This window comes from Gadus macrocephalus, chromosome 21, assembly GCF_031168955.1.
Source record: "Gadus macrocephalus chromosome 21, ASM3116895v1".
NCBI lineage: Eukaryota > Metazoa > Chordata > Actinopteri > Gadiformes > Gadidae > Gadus > Gadus macrocephalus.
This window is the reverse complement of record NC_082402.1, coordinates 5,015,622-5,030,364: the sequence shown is the minus strand read 5'-3', so window position 1 is coordinate 5,030,364 and position 14,743 is coordinate 5,015,622. Positions and strand designations below refer to the sequence as shown.

General features: G+C 44.1%; 1 protein-coding gene across 1 annotated transcript in view; it reads right to left on the bottom strand.

Annotated features, from left to right (window-relative positions):
- Positions 1 to 619: 619 nt before the first annotated feature.
- LOC132450318 (1-phosphatidylinositol 4,5-bisphosphate phosphodiesterase beta-4-like) overlaps positions 620 to 14,743 on the bottom strand; it is a 40,707-nt gene continuing 26,583 nt past the window's right edge. The window contains 13 exon segments of the mRNA XM_060042399.1: positions 620 to 3,489; positions 7,111 to 7,197; positions 7,839 to 7,896; positions 8,014 to 8,115; positions 8,684 to 8,859; positions 9,202 to 9,277; positions 9,510 to 9,625; positions 10,059 to 10,124; positions 10,577 to 10,629; positions 11,436 to 11,592; positions 12,342 to 12,430; positions 14,151 to 14,210; positions 14,213 to 14,354. Coding sequence (XP_059898382.1) covers positions 3,418 to 3,489; positions 7,111 to 7,197; positions 7,839 to 7,896; positions 8,014 to 8,115; positions 8,684 to 8,859; positions 9,202 to 9,277; positions 9,510 to 9,625; positions 10,059 to 10,124; positions 10,577 to 10,629; positions 11,436 to 11,592; positions 12,342 to 12,430; positions 14,151 to 14,210; positions 14,213 to 14,354 — 1,254 coding nt within the window. The 3' untranslated portion in view covers positions 620 to 3,417.

Here is a 14,743-nt window from a genome sequence, read left to right as displayed (position 1 = left end):
CATATAAAAAGATATACTAGAAAAATAAAGTTGGCCATCATTTAGTGTTACCATTGGACAGTCTTGTAGTGGTGGTGCAGCTGTTTTCAATTTCTAAATCCTGAAGGATTATTTAGGGCCTATTGACTTTAAATCCTTCACCAAAGGCTGAAGGATCGCAAAAATGAAGCCTATCAGATCACTTGAAAAAGGAGGTAGAGAAATTATCGAGAGATCAAAGAATTGAGAAAAAGGATGGAGAAAATATTCCTTTTGGAAAAAATGAGGCATAGAAAATTTTTGGAGAGAATATAATATTGAGGCAAAAGGAGGTATATAAAAATGATGGAGAGAATATGTTTTGGGGTAAAGGAGGTATAGAAAAATGATGGAGAGAATATATTTTGGGGGAAAAGGACGTATAGTAAAATGAAGGAGAGAATATATTCTCGTCATTTTCCTATACCATCTTTTCCCCAAAATATATTCTTTCCTTTTTAAGAAACTTCCTTGGCCATTCAGGTAGATATTTCTGAGTTTATGATGTGCCGAAAACACACACCTCTAGTCATTTTTAGCTAGCCTCCTTCTCTCTGAAATCCTCAGGTACATAGAAGGGACAACAGCGATGGGACACACACTCTTTACACCTGGATATTTTATTAGTACACATACTATAAAACAGTATTAAAGGAGCCAGAGAACAACAATATTTCCATTTCTAGAAGTCGAACAGTACAATATAAATACAAAATAACACGCACAGAATGGTCCGTTGACAGGCTACACTGACGATAGAAAACAAAGAAAAACAGGAGATATAAATCGAGGAAATCAAAATCCGCAACGTTATGCAAAAATAATCTGCTATGTTCAACAACTAGAGAGCGAAAGGTAACATATAGTTGAAACACACCAGAAACATTCAACTAGTGCAAAAAGCCTCTAACAAACATACAGAAATCGTCTTAAACTACACATTATACCTAATATATATGTATATTTATATTATATATATAAATATATTCATATAAATAACCCCTTTAATTTGGCATGTATTTTTCGCAAAATAATTTAAACCTCCTAACAGACAAAGAGTGGCACATCTGAAAGCAATGGAATAACATTTTAAAAGCACTTCATTCTTTTTCTTCACTAGATATGTGGTGAACACATTAAAGTGTGGTTGTTGGGGGAGGGGGGAATAAAGTAAATATAAAGAGAATGAAAAGAAAAAACGTAGTAGCAATATATAAAATAACCCACTGTCTTTCCCAGTACCCATTGGAACCCTTCTATCCCCATGGCCTGTAACGACAGATCTGTTCAACACATTTTGGTCAAAAAGTAAAAGTAAAGTACATGGTACATTCCAGAATTTACAGTACAATGGTATCTTTGCCTAATCCCCTTTGTTGTTTGTGCTACAGCAGAATTAAACGCCAGAATAAAAATCTAAAATAACTTCTATCCCCTTCGAACCGTACACCTTTATCATCATCATCATTATGACAAACCACGATGAACATGGAATCCTGGCAAACGGTACAGTACCATACATTTTATTATCATGGCCAAACTTTCGTAACTGACAGCTGACGTCCACGATCCTCACCATGGCAACGTTGTTTCGTCAACGTTGTTTCCCTCACGCAGTACCGAGCTTCTGTGACTACTTCCTGGCAAAAGTTCTTCAAAAACTAAACCAACCGATAAAATACAAAAACAACCAAAAAAAACGACCACAGCCAGAGGCAACGTTTGTCGTTCACAATCGGAAAAACATTGTCGCTGGCGTGTTCCGAAAAAGGGGCTGTAGAAGCGGGGTAGTGTTGGTTGCCATGGCGGCTGTACAATGTCATGGTCACGCTGTCGCCCGCTGTTCTTTGCAGCGGTTCGAAACAACGCTGGAGTTGGTGAATCCGGACCCTGAGTGAAAACCTCAAACCAAGTCACCCCTCGGTGCGCTCTTAACTTTAACTTCTTAGAGGAAATCCCCAACGTTAGCGTTTTGAAGAGGGCGATAGTGAATGGAACAATAGAAAAAGAATAACAGTAAAATTATACGTAGCTATACAGAAATATCTTGCAGTGTAGTGACTAGGTGATACTAAGGCTTTCCCGCTCCGCAATACAGTGATTCTCTTTGTTTACATTCTTATTAAAATACAGAAAACAAACTTACAGTAGTAGGCCAGTACATTGGCCCGTATTGGTAAAGCCAGCCTACACCACATCAAAAAGTGCCCAGGACAGAACCGGTGTGTTAGCATACAGAATATTTCACTTCTTTATAGTTTGTGCCGACTTGAAATTAAAACGCTATACATATTATTTTCTTTCTTTCCACATCAGCCTGTAGAACTGTGTTGCAGTGGTTTTTTGTGTTTATCGGGTACCGATTAAAAAAAGAAGACAAAAGATAAACCAAAACGTGAACTGATATCTGTTACATCCCACAAGAAAGCAATCCTGTTTGTGCCCTGTCTGTGTGCGTGTGTGTGTGTGTGTGTGTGGGTGTGTGTTTGTGTTAGATTGTGTGTGTGTGAGAACAGGTTGAAGTGCATGATTGGTTCTGTGTCCACCACTAGCAGCAGGTTTGTGTTCTGGACCAAGACAGTAAAAAAACGAGTACCATAGAGCCTTAACTGGTAAAAAGGGACAAGTGTGTGTGTGTGTGTGTGTGTGTGTGTGTGTGTGTGTGTGTGTGTGTGTGTGTGTGTGTGTATGTGTGTGTGTGTGTGTGTGTGTGTGTGTGTGTGTGTTTGCGTGTGTCTCTTTGGATCTCACATACTATGTATTCAGTCTTTGATTTCAGTGACTGAACACACCATATGCCGATCCAAAGAACACCAGTAGTGCGGCTCGAAGATATTAAAGGGTGGCTCCACGTTTAGCAAAACACCTCACGGAAAACTAGACTCCATACGCAGCCATCGAACGCTATTTCTCAAGGCTGGATACCTGTCAGCCAATCAGATGCAAGCTGTTGCGTCCTGGAGGCTCGGTTGGTTTATTCTCCAAAGCTACTGGGTGGCTCTCCTCATTGGGGCGGGGCCAAACTGCTGGATAATGAAGGGGGGGGGGGGGTGGGGGTCGCATTACGATATGTGCGACTGCGATGAACACAGGGCCGTGAGATTTACTGTTGTTTTGTGTGTATCTCGTGACGGCGTACATTTGCTACCTCAAGGGCGGTGGCCGCTAGCTGTCTGGTTTATGGCACAGAAATATGAAGAGGGTGTGTGGGACCAGTGTGTGATGGGTGGAGGACGCATGCATCTACGTGTGCATCTCTGTGTGTGTGTGTGTGTGTGTGTGTGTGTGTGTGTGTGTGTGTGTGTGTGTGTGTGTGTGTGTGTGTGTGTGTGTGTGTGTGTGTCTCTCGCTTTTTCTTTCTCTCTCTCTCTCTCTCAAGTGTCTCTTAGTCTTGGACGCTCACACCACTGTTGCTGGTCGGCGATGGTCCATCTCCTCCTCCAACTTCACCATCTGCTGCATGTCCTTGGCCTGGTGGGGACGGGCAAACACACCGTTAGAGACACACACACACACACACACACACACACACACACACACACACACACACACACACACACACACACACACACACACACACACACACACACACACACACACACACACACACTGTTTTGCCTTGATTTCCCTGTCACATCGTATACATGACACATTCACAGTCACGCAAAGAAACAAATCCATCTTTCAGTTTAGGTGTTCACATTTCAGCGTCCATTCGAAATCGTGGCTGATCGATTTCACAACCCTGGCGCAAATTTTGACAATCTTCTGATGTTTCAAACAGAGAAGTCACCCTCCCAGGAATGCTTTAGGGTTTGACCGGTTCTTAAGACCCCAGGTCAATGGCTGACATTGTCTTCGACGGGATTGTAAATCAGCCATGATTCTTGTTCAATTTCCAACGTTTCCTGGCGTTGGTGTGATCTTAAACATCGTTGATGTCCATTATGTTCCCAACGAGCTGCCATAGCCGTATCTTGGTTCAGCTGACACAAGTTGGTGCATAAAAACTGCCCTGGCTGGGTCGTTTCCTCCAATTGGGGCCCACAAACTAAACATATCCACAAGTTTTGATTCAGTGTTTACTAGTGCTGTCAGTTAAACGCGTTATTAACGGCGTTAAAGCAAACCAATTTTAACGGCGTTAATTTTTTTATCGCGTGATTTGCGCAATTTTTTTATTATTATTATTCTTTTTTTCTATGTATTTTTTTCACATGTATATCAACATGTGACTGCATACAAATGTGTACACAGACATGGTGACTAATGTATGATAGTAAGCATTATTGGCCTGAATTGCGTATCCATTACCAGGATAGCGCCCACCAATTTGGGCCGCTATTTAAGAGTGGAACAGGTAGGAATCAAATGGGTTTCCCGTACGTAGGGTAACCAGACGTCCTCTTTTGCCCGGACATGCCCTCTTTTTGAGACACTTTAAAAAAAAAAATTTGTGGGGCGGAATTTCAAAATCGTCCGGGATTTTATTAAAGTCTCATACATGTTCACATTGAATTTGCGTTGCGTTTCTCTGGGTCATTCACAAAATAGTTAGGCTAAGCCCTCCCCTACTCAGTTCTGCTTTGCATTGGTGGAAGTGAGTAAGGGGAGTGGTTAAGTAGAGCCTTCAGATTGGACGGTTTGACTTACTTAGTTACTGTCATGTTTCGTATTGACTTTTTTTACCATCATTGTTTTATAGGGACAAACATTAAAGGTTGGGTATGGAATTCTCTTTTTTGCAAAATTACTTGAAATCCTTTTCATAACCCACTTACAGCCACTGAGTTAGAAGTACTGACATGAAAATTAAACAAGTCAATCATCTGTGGAACGGGCAGGGCTCGAAAAACTCCAGCCAATGATTTCCAGAACCACAGAGTGGCATTGGACAGTAAGTACGTCAATCAAACGGTCTTACTGCACTCCCCCTCCCCCTCCCCCGCTCCCCGCGCGTTACCCCTTCGTGCACGTACTCAAACCTCATAACCCAGAGCAAGCTTCTGTTTGTTGTTATCCTGCGGTAGCTACTGGAGCTAGCTAACTAGCTAATCCACATTTGGACCTAGCACTAGAAGACAACCCTAAACTCCAACCTAGCTAGCCTGGCTCGCTCTCGCGCATCTGTGTTCGCGCTCGTGCATGATTGCACGTCCATGTACTTGGAATGTGTGGAGTCAGAGTCAGCGTTGAAGGAGAGGGGGTAGGACCATTTGAGTTGTGTATTTTCAAAATCTCCTGGCGTATCGCAAATCCCATACCCTACCTTTAAATAAAGTTCTATATTGAACAGAAAGAAACACTTGGTCATACTTTACACACTTTAACACAGCATTGGCCTACTGAATGCCACAGATATATTTTAAGCATTGGACTGAATGCCACATAAATGTATAATTATGTTTTTGCACGTTTGCAACGTTTAAAAGTTCAGGGGAAAGTATATGCCTCTACTGCTGTTGCTTAAGCCAATAGCCTTTTGAGGCAGTGTTGTTTCTGAATATTAGTGTTAAGGGCCAATAATGCTATCATACATTAGTCACCATGTCTGTGGACACATTTGTATGCAGTCACATGTTAATATACCCCCCCCCCCTCAAACAAACCATTTAGCAGATCAGGACCATTACAACACAATATTCATATTTCATATTCATGCATACGTCATGTCATTCATATCTATGACAGTGCAATCCAGATTGTAATACCATCTTGTGTAAGAAAAATACAAATTTTAAAACAAAACAAAAGTGATGGCGTAAAAACAATAGAGAAACAAATTCATGTTACTAAACACATAAGTTAAAGAAGGATTATTATGTATTTATATTGTCGTTGATGTGTTTTTAACCACTAAAAAACATGTTATTGACCGCAAGTTTAGTCTTGTATAGTTTTGTCGTCAACCTCTCCCTTCTCATTGGGTTTAGAAGGAACTACCTTATACAGAGTAGCTTGCTAGTTTCCTAAAGTTGTACTTTTGACCGTCTAAATTATTCTGCGAGCTAAAAAGGTCACAGCTTTATCATCGGAAACTATACTAAATATTAACAACCGCTAAGAATTATTAACACTAAAAGCAGAGAAACCAGTTAAGTGCTCGAAGAGGCTTAACCTACGCTAGCTCTAATACCATTGCATTCACAAATATGATTATTTAAAGATGCAAGCATAAACTAGCATCTTTGTTATAGAGTAGTGACTACAGTGAAAAGAACTGTGGATGTTTTGTGATGTGCGTGGGAGCACGGCAACGGGGAACAGGGGAAGGACTGACGTGCGAGTGTTGCGTGGCATGGAGATTCCTACCTTGACCCTGTTTGTTTGCATGGTGTGATTTCAAAAGCTGTTGTCGAGGGAAGCAAATCATAGCAAAAGACAAATGAATGTGTGCACACGCGTGGCAGACACACACAGGCATGAGATGACAATGTGAAATGCAACAAAGAGGAGTCACGTGTCTTACACTGGGTCGATGCCCTTGGAAATAAACACCGGAATGGACTATTTTCATGTCCACCCCTGTCAACAATGTATTACGATCACTGCTACGTTTCCATTTCCATTCGGTGCATTTAGCAGAGGCTTTTATCCAAAGCACTTACAATAAGTACAATTCTCAGAAGAAAGAACAACAACACTATATCTCTGACGGATAAGATGCTACACGATGCTAAGTACTATTTTTAAGTGCTAGGGCATACAACATACAATTAGAGCGTACATTAAGTGCCAGGATGTACAACATACAATAAGCATAAGAGCATAAGAGGGGTGTTTTGAGGAGAGTCAGGGAGGAGGCTGTGCAGTCCAGGTAAACTCTGAAGTCACTGTTATGAATATTGAACAAGGGGATAGATATTCCATCTATACACAAGTAAAAACCAGGAAGAAAACCCTCCAGACATGGATTTAAATCATAGTCTGAGATCTAAGACCTGCAGTCTTCTGTCCTCCCCTTCGAAAACCAAAGAGGGAGATGGTATGATACGGTATCTCAAGTAACACAGTCCGGGCCACATTTAGCTGGGCTCTTCGCTATAGGGTGCAGGGGGCTGTCCTGGTTGTCCTTGCGTCTCGGTTCCTTACCTGCTCGTTGAACTTGTCCAGTTTGTCCACCTGCTCCCTCTGGTTTTTCTCCAGCTGTTCCATCTCCTTCTGCTGCTTCATGGCCAGCTGTTGGAGATGAGGTCAACAGGCGGGCAGGCCGGGGAAGAGAGCCACGGTTAGACGACTCGGTATAAAACTATAGCACGTGAATGCAAAGATGGCTGTGTCATCGTTATTGACTCAAGACCTCAAAACCATCTTTAATGCCAGACATTGTGAATTCTTGTTAAAAGGTATCCGTAATGTTGTTAAACAAGTATTTAGCTCTTATTAAGATATATTTTAATGGGCAAGATGTTTGCCAGAAGATACAATAGTACTACCCTACGCATACAGATTGTATTTTTGGTGTGTATGGCGTGACTTGGTGTTGATTCAGCCTCATACATACAGTAACATTCATAACATCAGTTCAGAAGCACAATCAGATTATCCACATGGAGCTCAGCGCTACAAGGTGTGTCTAGGTTGAGCTAACATTCCCTTTATATGCAGAAACAGGTCATGGGGATTTGAAAGGGCAATGAACATGTAAATGCAACATAATACATAAAAACATTATAATTATTTTTTGAATGTTCACAAAAAATTATAAAATATGAATTACATTTTAATATTAAATATCATGTATTATTTAATTTAAAATGATATACACACAAAATATATACCAAAAAAAAGAAAAAAAGAATAAACAATGAGTAACAAACCCTTTTTCTCTCATCCAGGAACTTCTTTGTGTTGCTGCTGTTCAGCTCCCTCACTCTCCTGAAGGAAAGCAGAGGCAACGTGAGAGCGTTGGCATCAAATTCAATCCAACTGAATTGATTTCAGCACCATAGACAGAGAGAGAGAAACTGGGTAGAGAGAGAGAGAGGGGCCCACCTTTCTCTCTCGGCTTTGTTTTTGATGCTCTTGTCCTGGCTGATGGCTTTACTGTTCTCCATTGACATCTTGGCCTGGTTGGCTCGCATCTCTTTGCTCTGCCTGGGACCGGGATGAAAATCACAGACTCAAGTCAACGCGCTCACAAACACTTCTCGAAATACTTATTAATCAGGTTAGAAAACATTACTGTATGCCGCTGCTTTTAACAAAAAATAAACTTTTTTATCTTCGTTTTTATTCATCTTTATTGGACTTAATCATTTCACCCCTTTATATCAATGGCCGAGTGTAGGAGTTAGTTGTAGTTTGTGCTTTAGTTAAAACGATCAATATGCAGTCCCCCCCCCCCCCCCCCACACACACACACAAGCCCTTTTACCTAAAGTTTCGCAGCGACCCCATACACACTGAGGTTTGGAATCACACGCTCTCACTCTCACCCCCCGCCCACCCCACCGACACACACACACACACACACACACACACACACACACACACACACACACACACACACACACACACACACCCCCACACACACACACACACACACACACACACACACACACACACACACACACACACACATACACCTTTACCTAAAGTTTTCAGTGCGACCCTATATGCATCAAGGTCTATCTCCCCCCCCCCCCCCCCCCCCCCCCCGTACCGTTCATGGACGACCTTGAGCTGGGCCGTCTGCTGCTCCTGCACGCTGGCCAGCAGCTTCTTGAGGTGCTCACACTGCTGGCCCACGTGGCCGTCCCTCATCTCCTGGGCCTCGCTGCTGTGGCCGCTGGTCAGCTCCGACCACTCCTTGGTGTGCTGCGCCGTGATGTCCTTCACCTGCACGCACACGCGCGTGCACGTGCATACACACACACACACACACACACAGAGTCAAGCACACGCACACACACACACACACACACACACACACAAACGCACACGCACAGACCATACGCACACACACACAGACCCATACCCACACGTACACACCCACACACACACCCGCACACGCACACACACACACACACACACACACACACACACACACACACACACACACACACACACACACACACACACACAGGTTAGTCTCTCTGCAGTCATTTCAAACTCTGCCATCACGGCAGGCTGGCCAGTTCACGCATGAGGCGTTCGCATTAGCGTTAGCGTTAGCATCACCTTAGCTTTGTGGTCAGTAGTTAGCGTCTGGACCTTATCCTCCGTCTCCTTCTTCAGCTCCTGGCAGTTGTTTTCCCTGTACAGACATGAATCATACTATGAGTCATGTAACCAACATTGGAATAATGGTCGAATATTCCATGTACTTTATGTTGGGCTGTTATATTCCTTGTACTTTATATCGGGCTGTTAAATTCCATGTACTTTATGTTGGGCTGTTCTATTCCGTGTACTTATATTGGGCTGTTCTATTCCATGTACTTTATGTTGGGCTGTTCTATTCGGTGGAACATGTTATTGTCAGTTACCCTCGTTTCTTGATGGCTTTGTCCAGGAGTTTCTCTAGCGTTGTCTTGTCCTTCTCGTGCTGGGACACCATTTTGTCCACCTGGGTGCAGTGGGACTTCTGCATGACGTTCTGATCCTAAGAGTACACATCAATCACAATGAATCAGGCATTTAAACATAATCTAATTGTTTATTCACGGGCGAGCAGTGCTTGCACTCACGGAGCTGTACAATAGAAGGAAATCACAGCACGGGCAAGTCTGTTGTGAATACTAATACTACTACTTTTTGAAATGCTATCTTACCTACATATCATACATATCATTATATAGAAGATATATGAGTCAACAAAACTGAAGACTTTTATGTTTGCTTTAGCTTTCTGCTAAATCTTAAATAAATTCCATGAAAAGTGCTATATAAATAAAGTTGCCTTGCCTTCCCTACATAACATACATATCATTATATAGAAGATAATAGTATCTATTATTGTAGTCTGAATTAGCAATTAAGAGTAATAAGACTATAGCCTGAAGCTGTGTGTCTTCCGGGTCATTCCAGACACCCACCTTCACATGTTTCTTCTTTAAAGAGCTGAGCTCCTTCTGTTGTTTCTTCATCAGCTTCACATACGTCTGTACACACAGAAAACAGAAAACACTGATTAATAAAATAATCAGTATATAAATAGCCACAGATAATATTCTGGACTATATAGCTGTTTCATAGAGATTCACAACCTAGAAATACAGGCTTAGGCTGAGTTGTTTGAAAAGCATTCATAGCAAAGTTCCACACTAGTTCAACCCAAACTAATGGCCTGCTTCTGGCCACTGGTTTATTGTGGGAATGCCATTGGTCATTTAGTAGCAAATGCCAAGAAGTAAGCATTATTCTGAACTATTTACTATTTACTTTTCCCAAACAACCACATATAAAAGAATACAACATATGATACATATATTGTGTATATGTGTATATACACGGTATGTATATATAAAGTAGTAGTAAATGAACTTAAAACTAAAACAATGACATTGCATCACTATGGTTACTGGTCTAAATTCTAGGCTGATGCTACACCCACCTTCATCTGTTTCAAGTCGTCGATGCTAACGTTAGGCACCAGGGCAGCTGTATCTGGAAGACATGATAGATAAAACAAAGGTTGGCCCGTCTTTTGAAGTAAGCGTTTGCTTTGCAAAGACTAAACACAGGTATGCACTGTCGTGACCAGGACGAATGTGTGTGTTTGCGTACATGCGCGTTTGTCTGTGTTTATATGCGCGTGTGTCTTCCTCTCTTGGCCTCTGGCGTGTTGTTCTGTGTGTGTGCGTGTGTGTGTGTGTGTGTGTTCCTATATGTGTGTGTGTACCTCTCTAGGCCTTTGGCTTGTTGTTCTGTGTGTGTGAGTATGTGATTGTGTTCCCAAGGGTGTGATACTTTCTTCGCCTCTGAAGTTTTGCTCTATGAGTGGGTTTGTTTGTTTGTGTTCGTTTGTATGTGTGTGTGGTCACCTGTGTTTAGTTGTCTGTAACTATTCTAACCTCAGACTTGTTGTTCTGTGTGTGTTCGTTTGGGTCCATAGATGTTTGTGTACCATCTCTTCACTCTTGGCCTCTGGCATGTTCTGTGTGTGTGCGTGTGTTTGTGTGTTCTTATGTGTGTGTGTGTACCATTCTAGGCCTCTGGCGTATTGTTTGTTGTTTGTTGTGTGTGTCTGTGTTTATATGTGTGTGTGTTCATAGTTGTGTATGTGCGCGTGTGTGTGTATCTCTCCTCACCTTGGCCATGTTGTTCTGTGTGTCTGGAGTTTATATGTGTGTGTGTGTGTGTGTGTGTGTTTGTATGTGTGTGTGTGTGTTCGTATGTGTGTGTGTGTGTCTGTGTCTGTGTGTGTGTGTGTGTGCGTGCGTGTGCGTGTGTGTGTGTGCGTGTGCGTGCACCTCTCCGGGCCTCGGCCGTGTTGTTCTGTGCGGCGGTGGAGGTCTGGGCCATGTCGGAGCTGGCCTGGGGGCTGACGCTGGTTTTCACCGTGTCCCCCTTGCCCTTCCCCTTCTTGTCGTTCTTGGAGCTCCCGCTGGGCACGTCCGCGATGTCGTTCTGTAGCCACACAGGAACATGGTTCCCCCCCCCCGTCAAGACATGTGGGTTACGGATCGTGTAACCCTTCTTTGTGAGGATTAACACTTTGCTAACACCTATTTAATTCAGCCTAGAATTAATCATGGCTGGTACCACTCTACATTTCTGTTACTTATTTCTGTCGTACTTATTTTTACTTATCTATTTATTTTATATTGTATTGTGTCTGCTATGTGGCAGTTGAGGTAGCAAGCATAATAATTGTACTGTTGTGTACTTAAAAGCTGATTCTGAATTTAGAACAAATTTAGCACCAAATCAGCCCCATTTTGTTTCTAATCCAACCGAATGATGCTCATTGCCATAGCCAATATTAAAAGCTTTTAAAGATGAAGACATACTGACGGTACCAATAATATGTAGGTAAATGTAAGATAGTAAATGTAAAAATAGCAACAAAGAAAAAGTATTAACATTATATTAGAAAGATGTATTACGTATTAAGACGATGAAGATGAAGAGGAAACAAACAACAGATTGTTGAGCTGTTCCAGTTCTATGAATCATGTGGAGGAATGATCGCAGCGTTGGACTCTCTCTCGTGTGTGTGAGTGTATGTGTCTGTGTGTGTGACTGTGTGTGTAAGTCCGTGCGCATGTACGTGCTTGCGTGTGTGTGTGTGTGTGTGTGTGTGTGTGTGTGTGTGTGTGTGTGTGTGTGTGTGTGTGTGTGTGTGTGCGTGTGTGTGTGTGTGTGTGTCCCCATACCGTATCAATGCCCAGGGCCTTCATCTGGTCCGCTCTCTTCTCTGCGATTGTCAGGAACTTCTTTGGGTCCGACAGGGCGTCCACGATAGCTGAGGTGACAGAGGGCACATTGGGCTCAGGGTTAACCAGGTATCTGCAGCGCTTAGGGAGACTGACAGAGCTTTGGGTTTCACGTCCAAGCAATAAGTGAGAGCAGAACCACTGCGGAAAGATTCAATCCAAACAGCAGCAGAAGACTGTAGCGAGTCATGAAATGGTGGATGGCTTTCCTTGGATACATACACATTTAACACATTTGAAAACACACACACAAACACACACGCAACCACACACACACACACAAATGCACACGTAAGCACAAACACATGCACACACATCCACACACGCACAAGTGCACACATACAAGCTCACACACACACACACACACGCACGCAGACAGACAATCACACACTTAGATATTCATATTGAAGATTATATGTTGGATGTCTTTAAAAACACATTACATTATGTATGGCTATGGCAATGTGTGTGTATGTGTGTGTGTGTGTGTGTGTGTGTGGGTGTGGGTGTGTGTGTGTGCGCACACACACACACACAGAACACAGTGCTGGTGGGGTCTGGTAATGACTGTTTGCACTGTGGCCCTTGGCTCTGTATAACGACGGCCCCTGCCTCTGCCTGTCTGTCTGTCTGTCTGTCTCCACCCCGTCGGCCGCCATCATCATTTGCTCCGTGCCATTACTCTAAATGTGCACACCGGCGGCTAAGAGGTCCTCGCCACGGGACGGGGAAGGGGTGGGAGACGGGGGAGAGAGAGGGAGACGTCTATGAATAGGAATAAAGACGATGTAAGGGGGCCTGAAGAGGGAGCCCTGAGGTTCTCCTCGCGTTGTTTGAGGATCCCTGAAGGCGGGGCCAAACCTCGACATGCCGAGCGCTACGTCACACGGCCCGCCTGGGGGTCAGGTGGTTTACGGTGTGCGCTCGACAGATGTGTGAGAGAGTGACACAATGGTAATGGTAGAGGATAGGAGGGAGGATGGAAAAAAGTTGGCTTATGGCCGCTGAGGTAGACCTGATCTACCTCAGGCACACACACACACAACTGCGCGATTGTATGTACACTCGCACAAACACACATAACGCGCTTCCGCGCATGCACACACACACACACACACACACACAAATGCACACACTTCAATTGACTTCTTTCATCATACGGAACACTATCACCATCCTCATCCTCATCACCACCGAAATCGGGGTCCTCATCATCATCATTACTGTCCTCCTCTTCACCATCCTCATTATCATCATTATCTCCATCATCATCATCATCATCTTCCTCCTCCTCATCCCCATCGTCATCATCTTCCCCCTCCTCAACACCACAATCATCATCATCATCATATTCACCATCCTCATCTTCTTCCTCCTCCTCATCACCACTGTCATCATCATCATCCTCACCGATCTCCTCACCACCACCACCACCACCACCACCACCACCACTACCATCCCCATGACGACCCTCCCCTCCCCTCTCTCTCTCTCCCTTCCTCTCTCTCTCTTCCTCTCTCCCTCTCCTCTCTCTCCCTCCCTCTCTCCCTCTCCTCCCTCTCTCTCTCCCCCCTCTCTCGCTCTTCCTCTTTCTCTCTCTCTCTTTCTCCCCCCCTCTCTCGCTCTTCCTCCCCCTCTCTCTCTCTCTCTCTCTCTCTCTCTCGCTCTCTCTCTCTCGCTCGTCCTCTCTCTCTCTCTCTCGCTCGTCCTCTCTCTCTCTCTCGCTCGTCCTCTCTCTCGCCCCCTTACCCCCGAAGCCGTCGGGCACGTAGGTGCGGAGGATGATCTGGCAGAAGATGGTGGGCAGGAGAGGGGCTTGTTGCCCTCGTTCCTCAGGGAGATGTGGCGGTAGCCCGCCTGCAGGCCGTCCAGGGGCAGGATGCGCTGGCCAATCAGCTTGTTGTTGTCGTCGTAGACGGCGAAGCGCAGCACCGCCAGGTCGGGCAGGATCACCTGTGGGGGGGGGGGAGGGGAGGAGATATCAGAGAGAAAGATGGGGTTGTGTGCGGGGAGGGTGGGGGAGAGGGAGGTAGGGAGGGGGGGAGAAAGAGAGAGAGGAGGGACCAGGGGGAAGGGCGAAAAAGAGAGAGGGAGAGACAGAGTTATAGACAGAAAGAGAGCAAGGTAGGGAAAGAAAGAGAGAGGGGTTCAAAGAGCGAGGGAGGAAGAAAGATTGGGTAAAAGAGGGAAAAGAGAAGCCGTAAAGAGTGAGAGAAAAAGTGAGAGTGAGAGAGAACACAGAGAGACGGAAAGGTTCGAAGAAAAGGTGAGGTGAGAGAAAGGTGAGTGAAATAGTGTGCCATAAAAGACAGAGGGAGGGTAGGAGAATAGAGTGGAAGGAA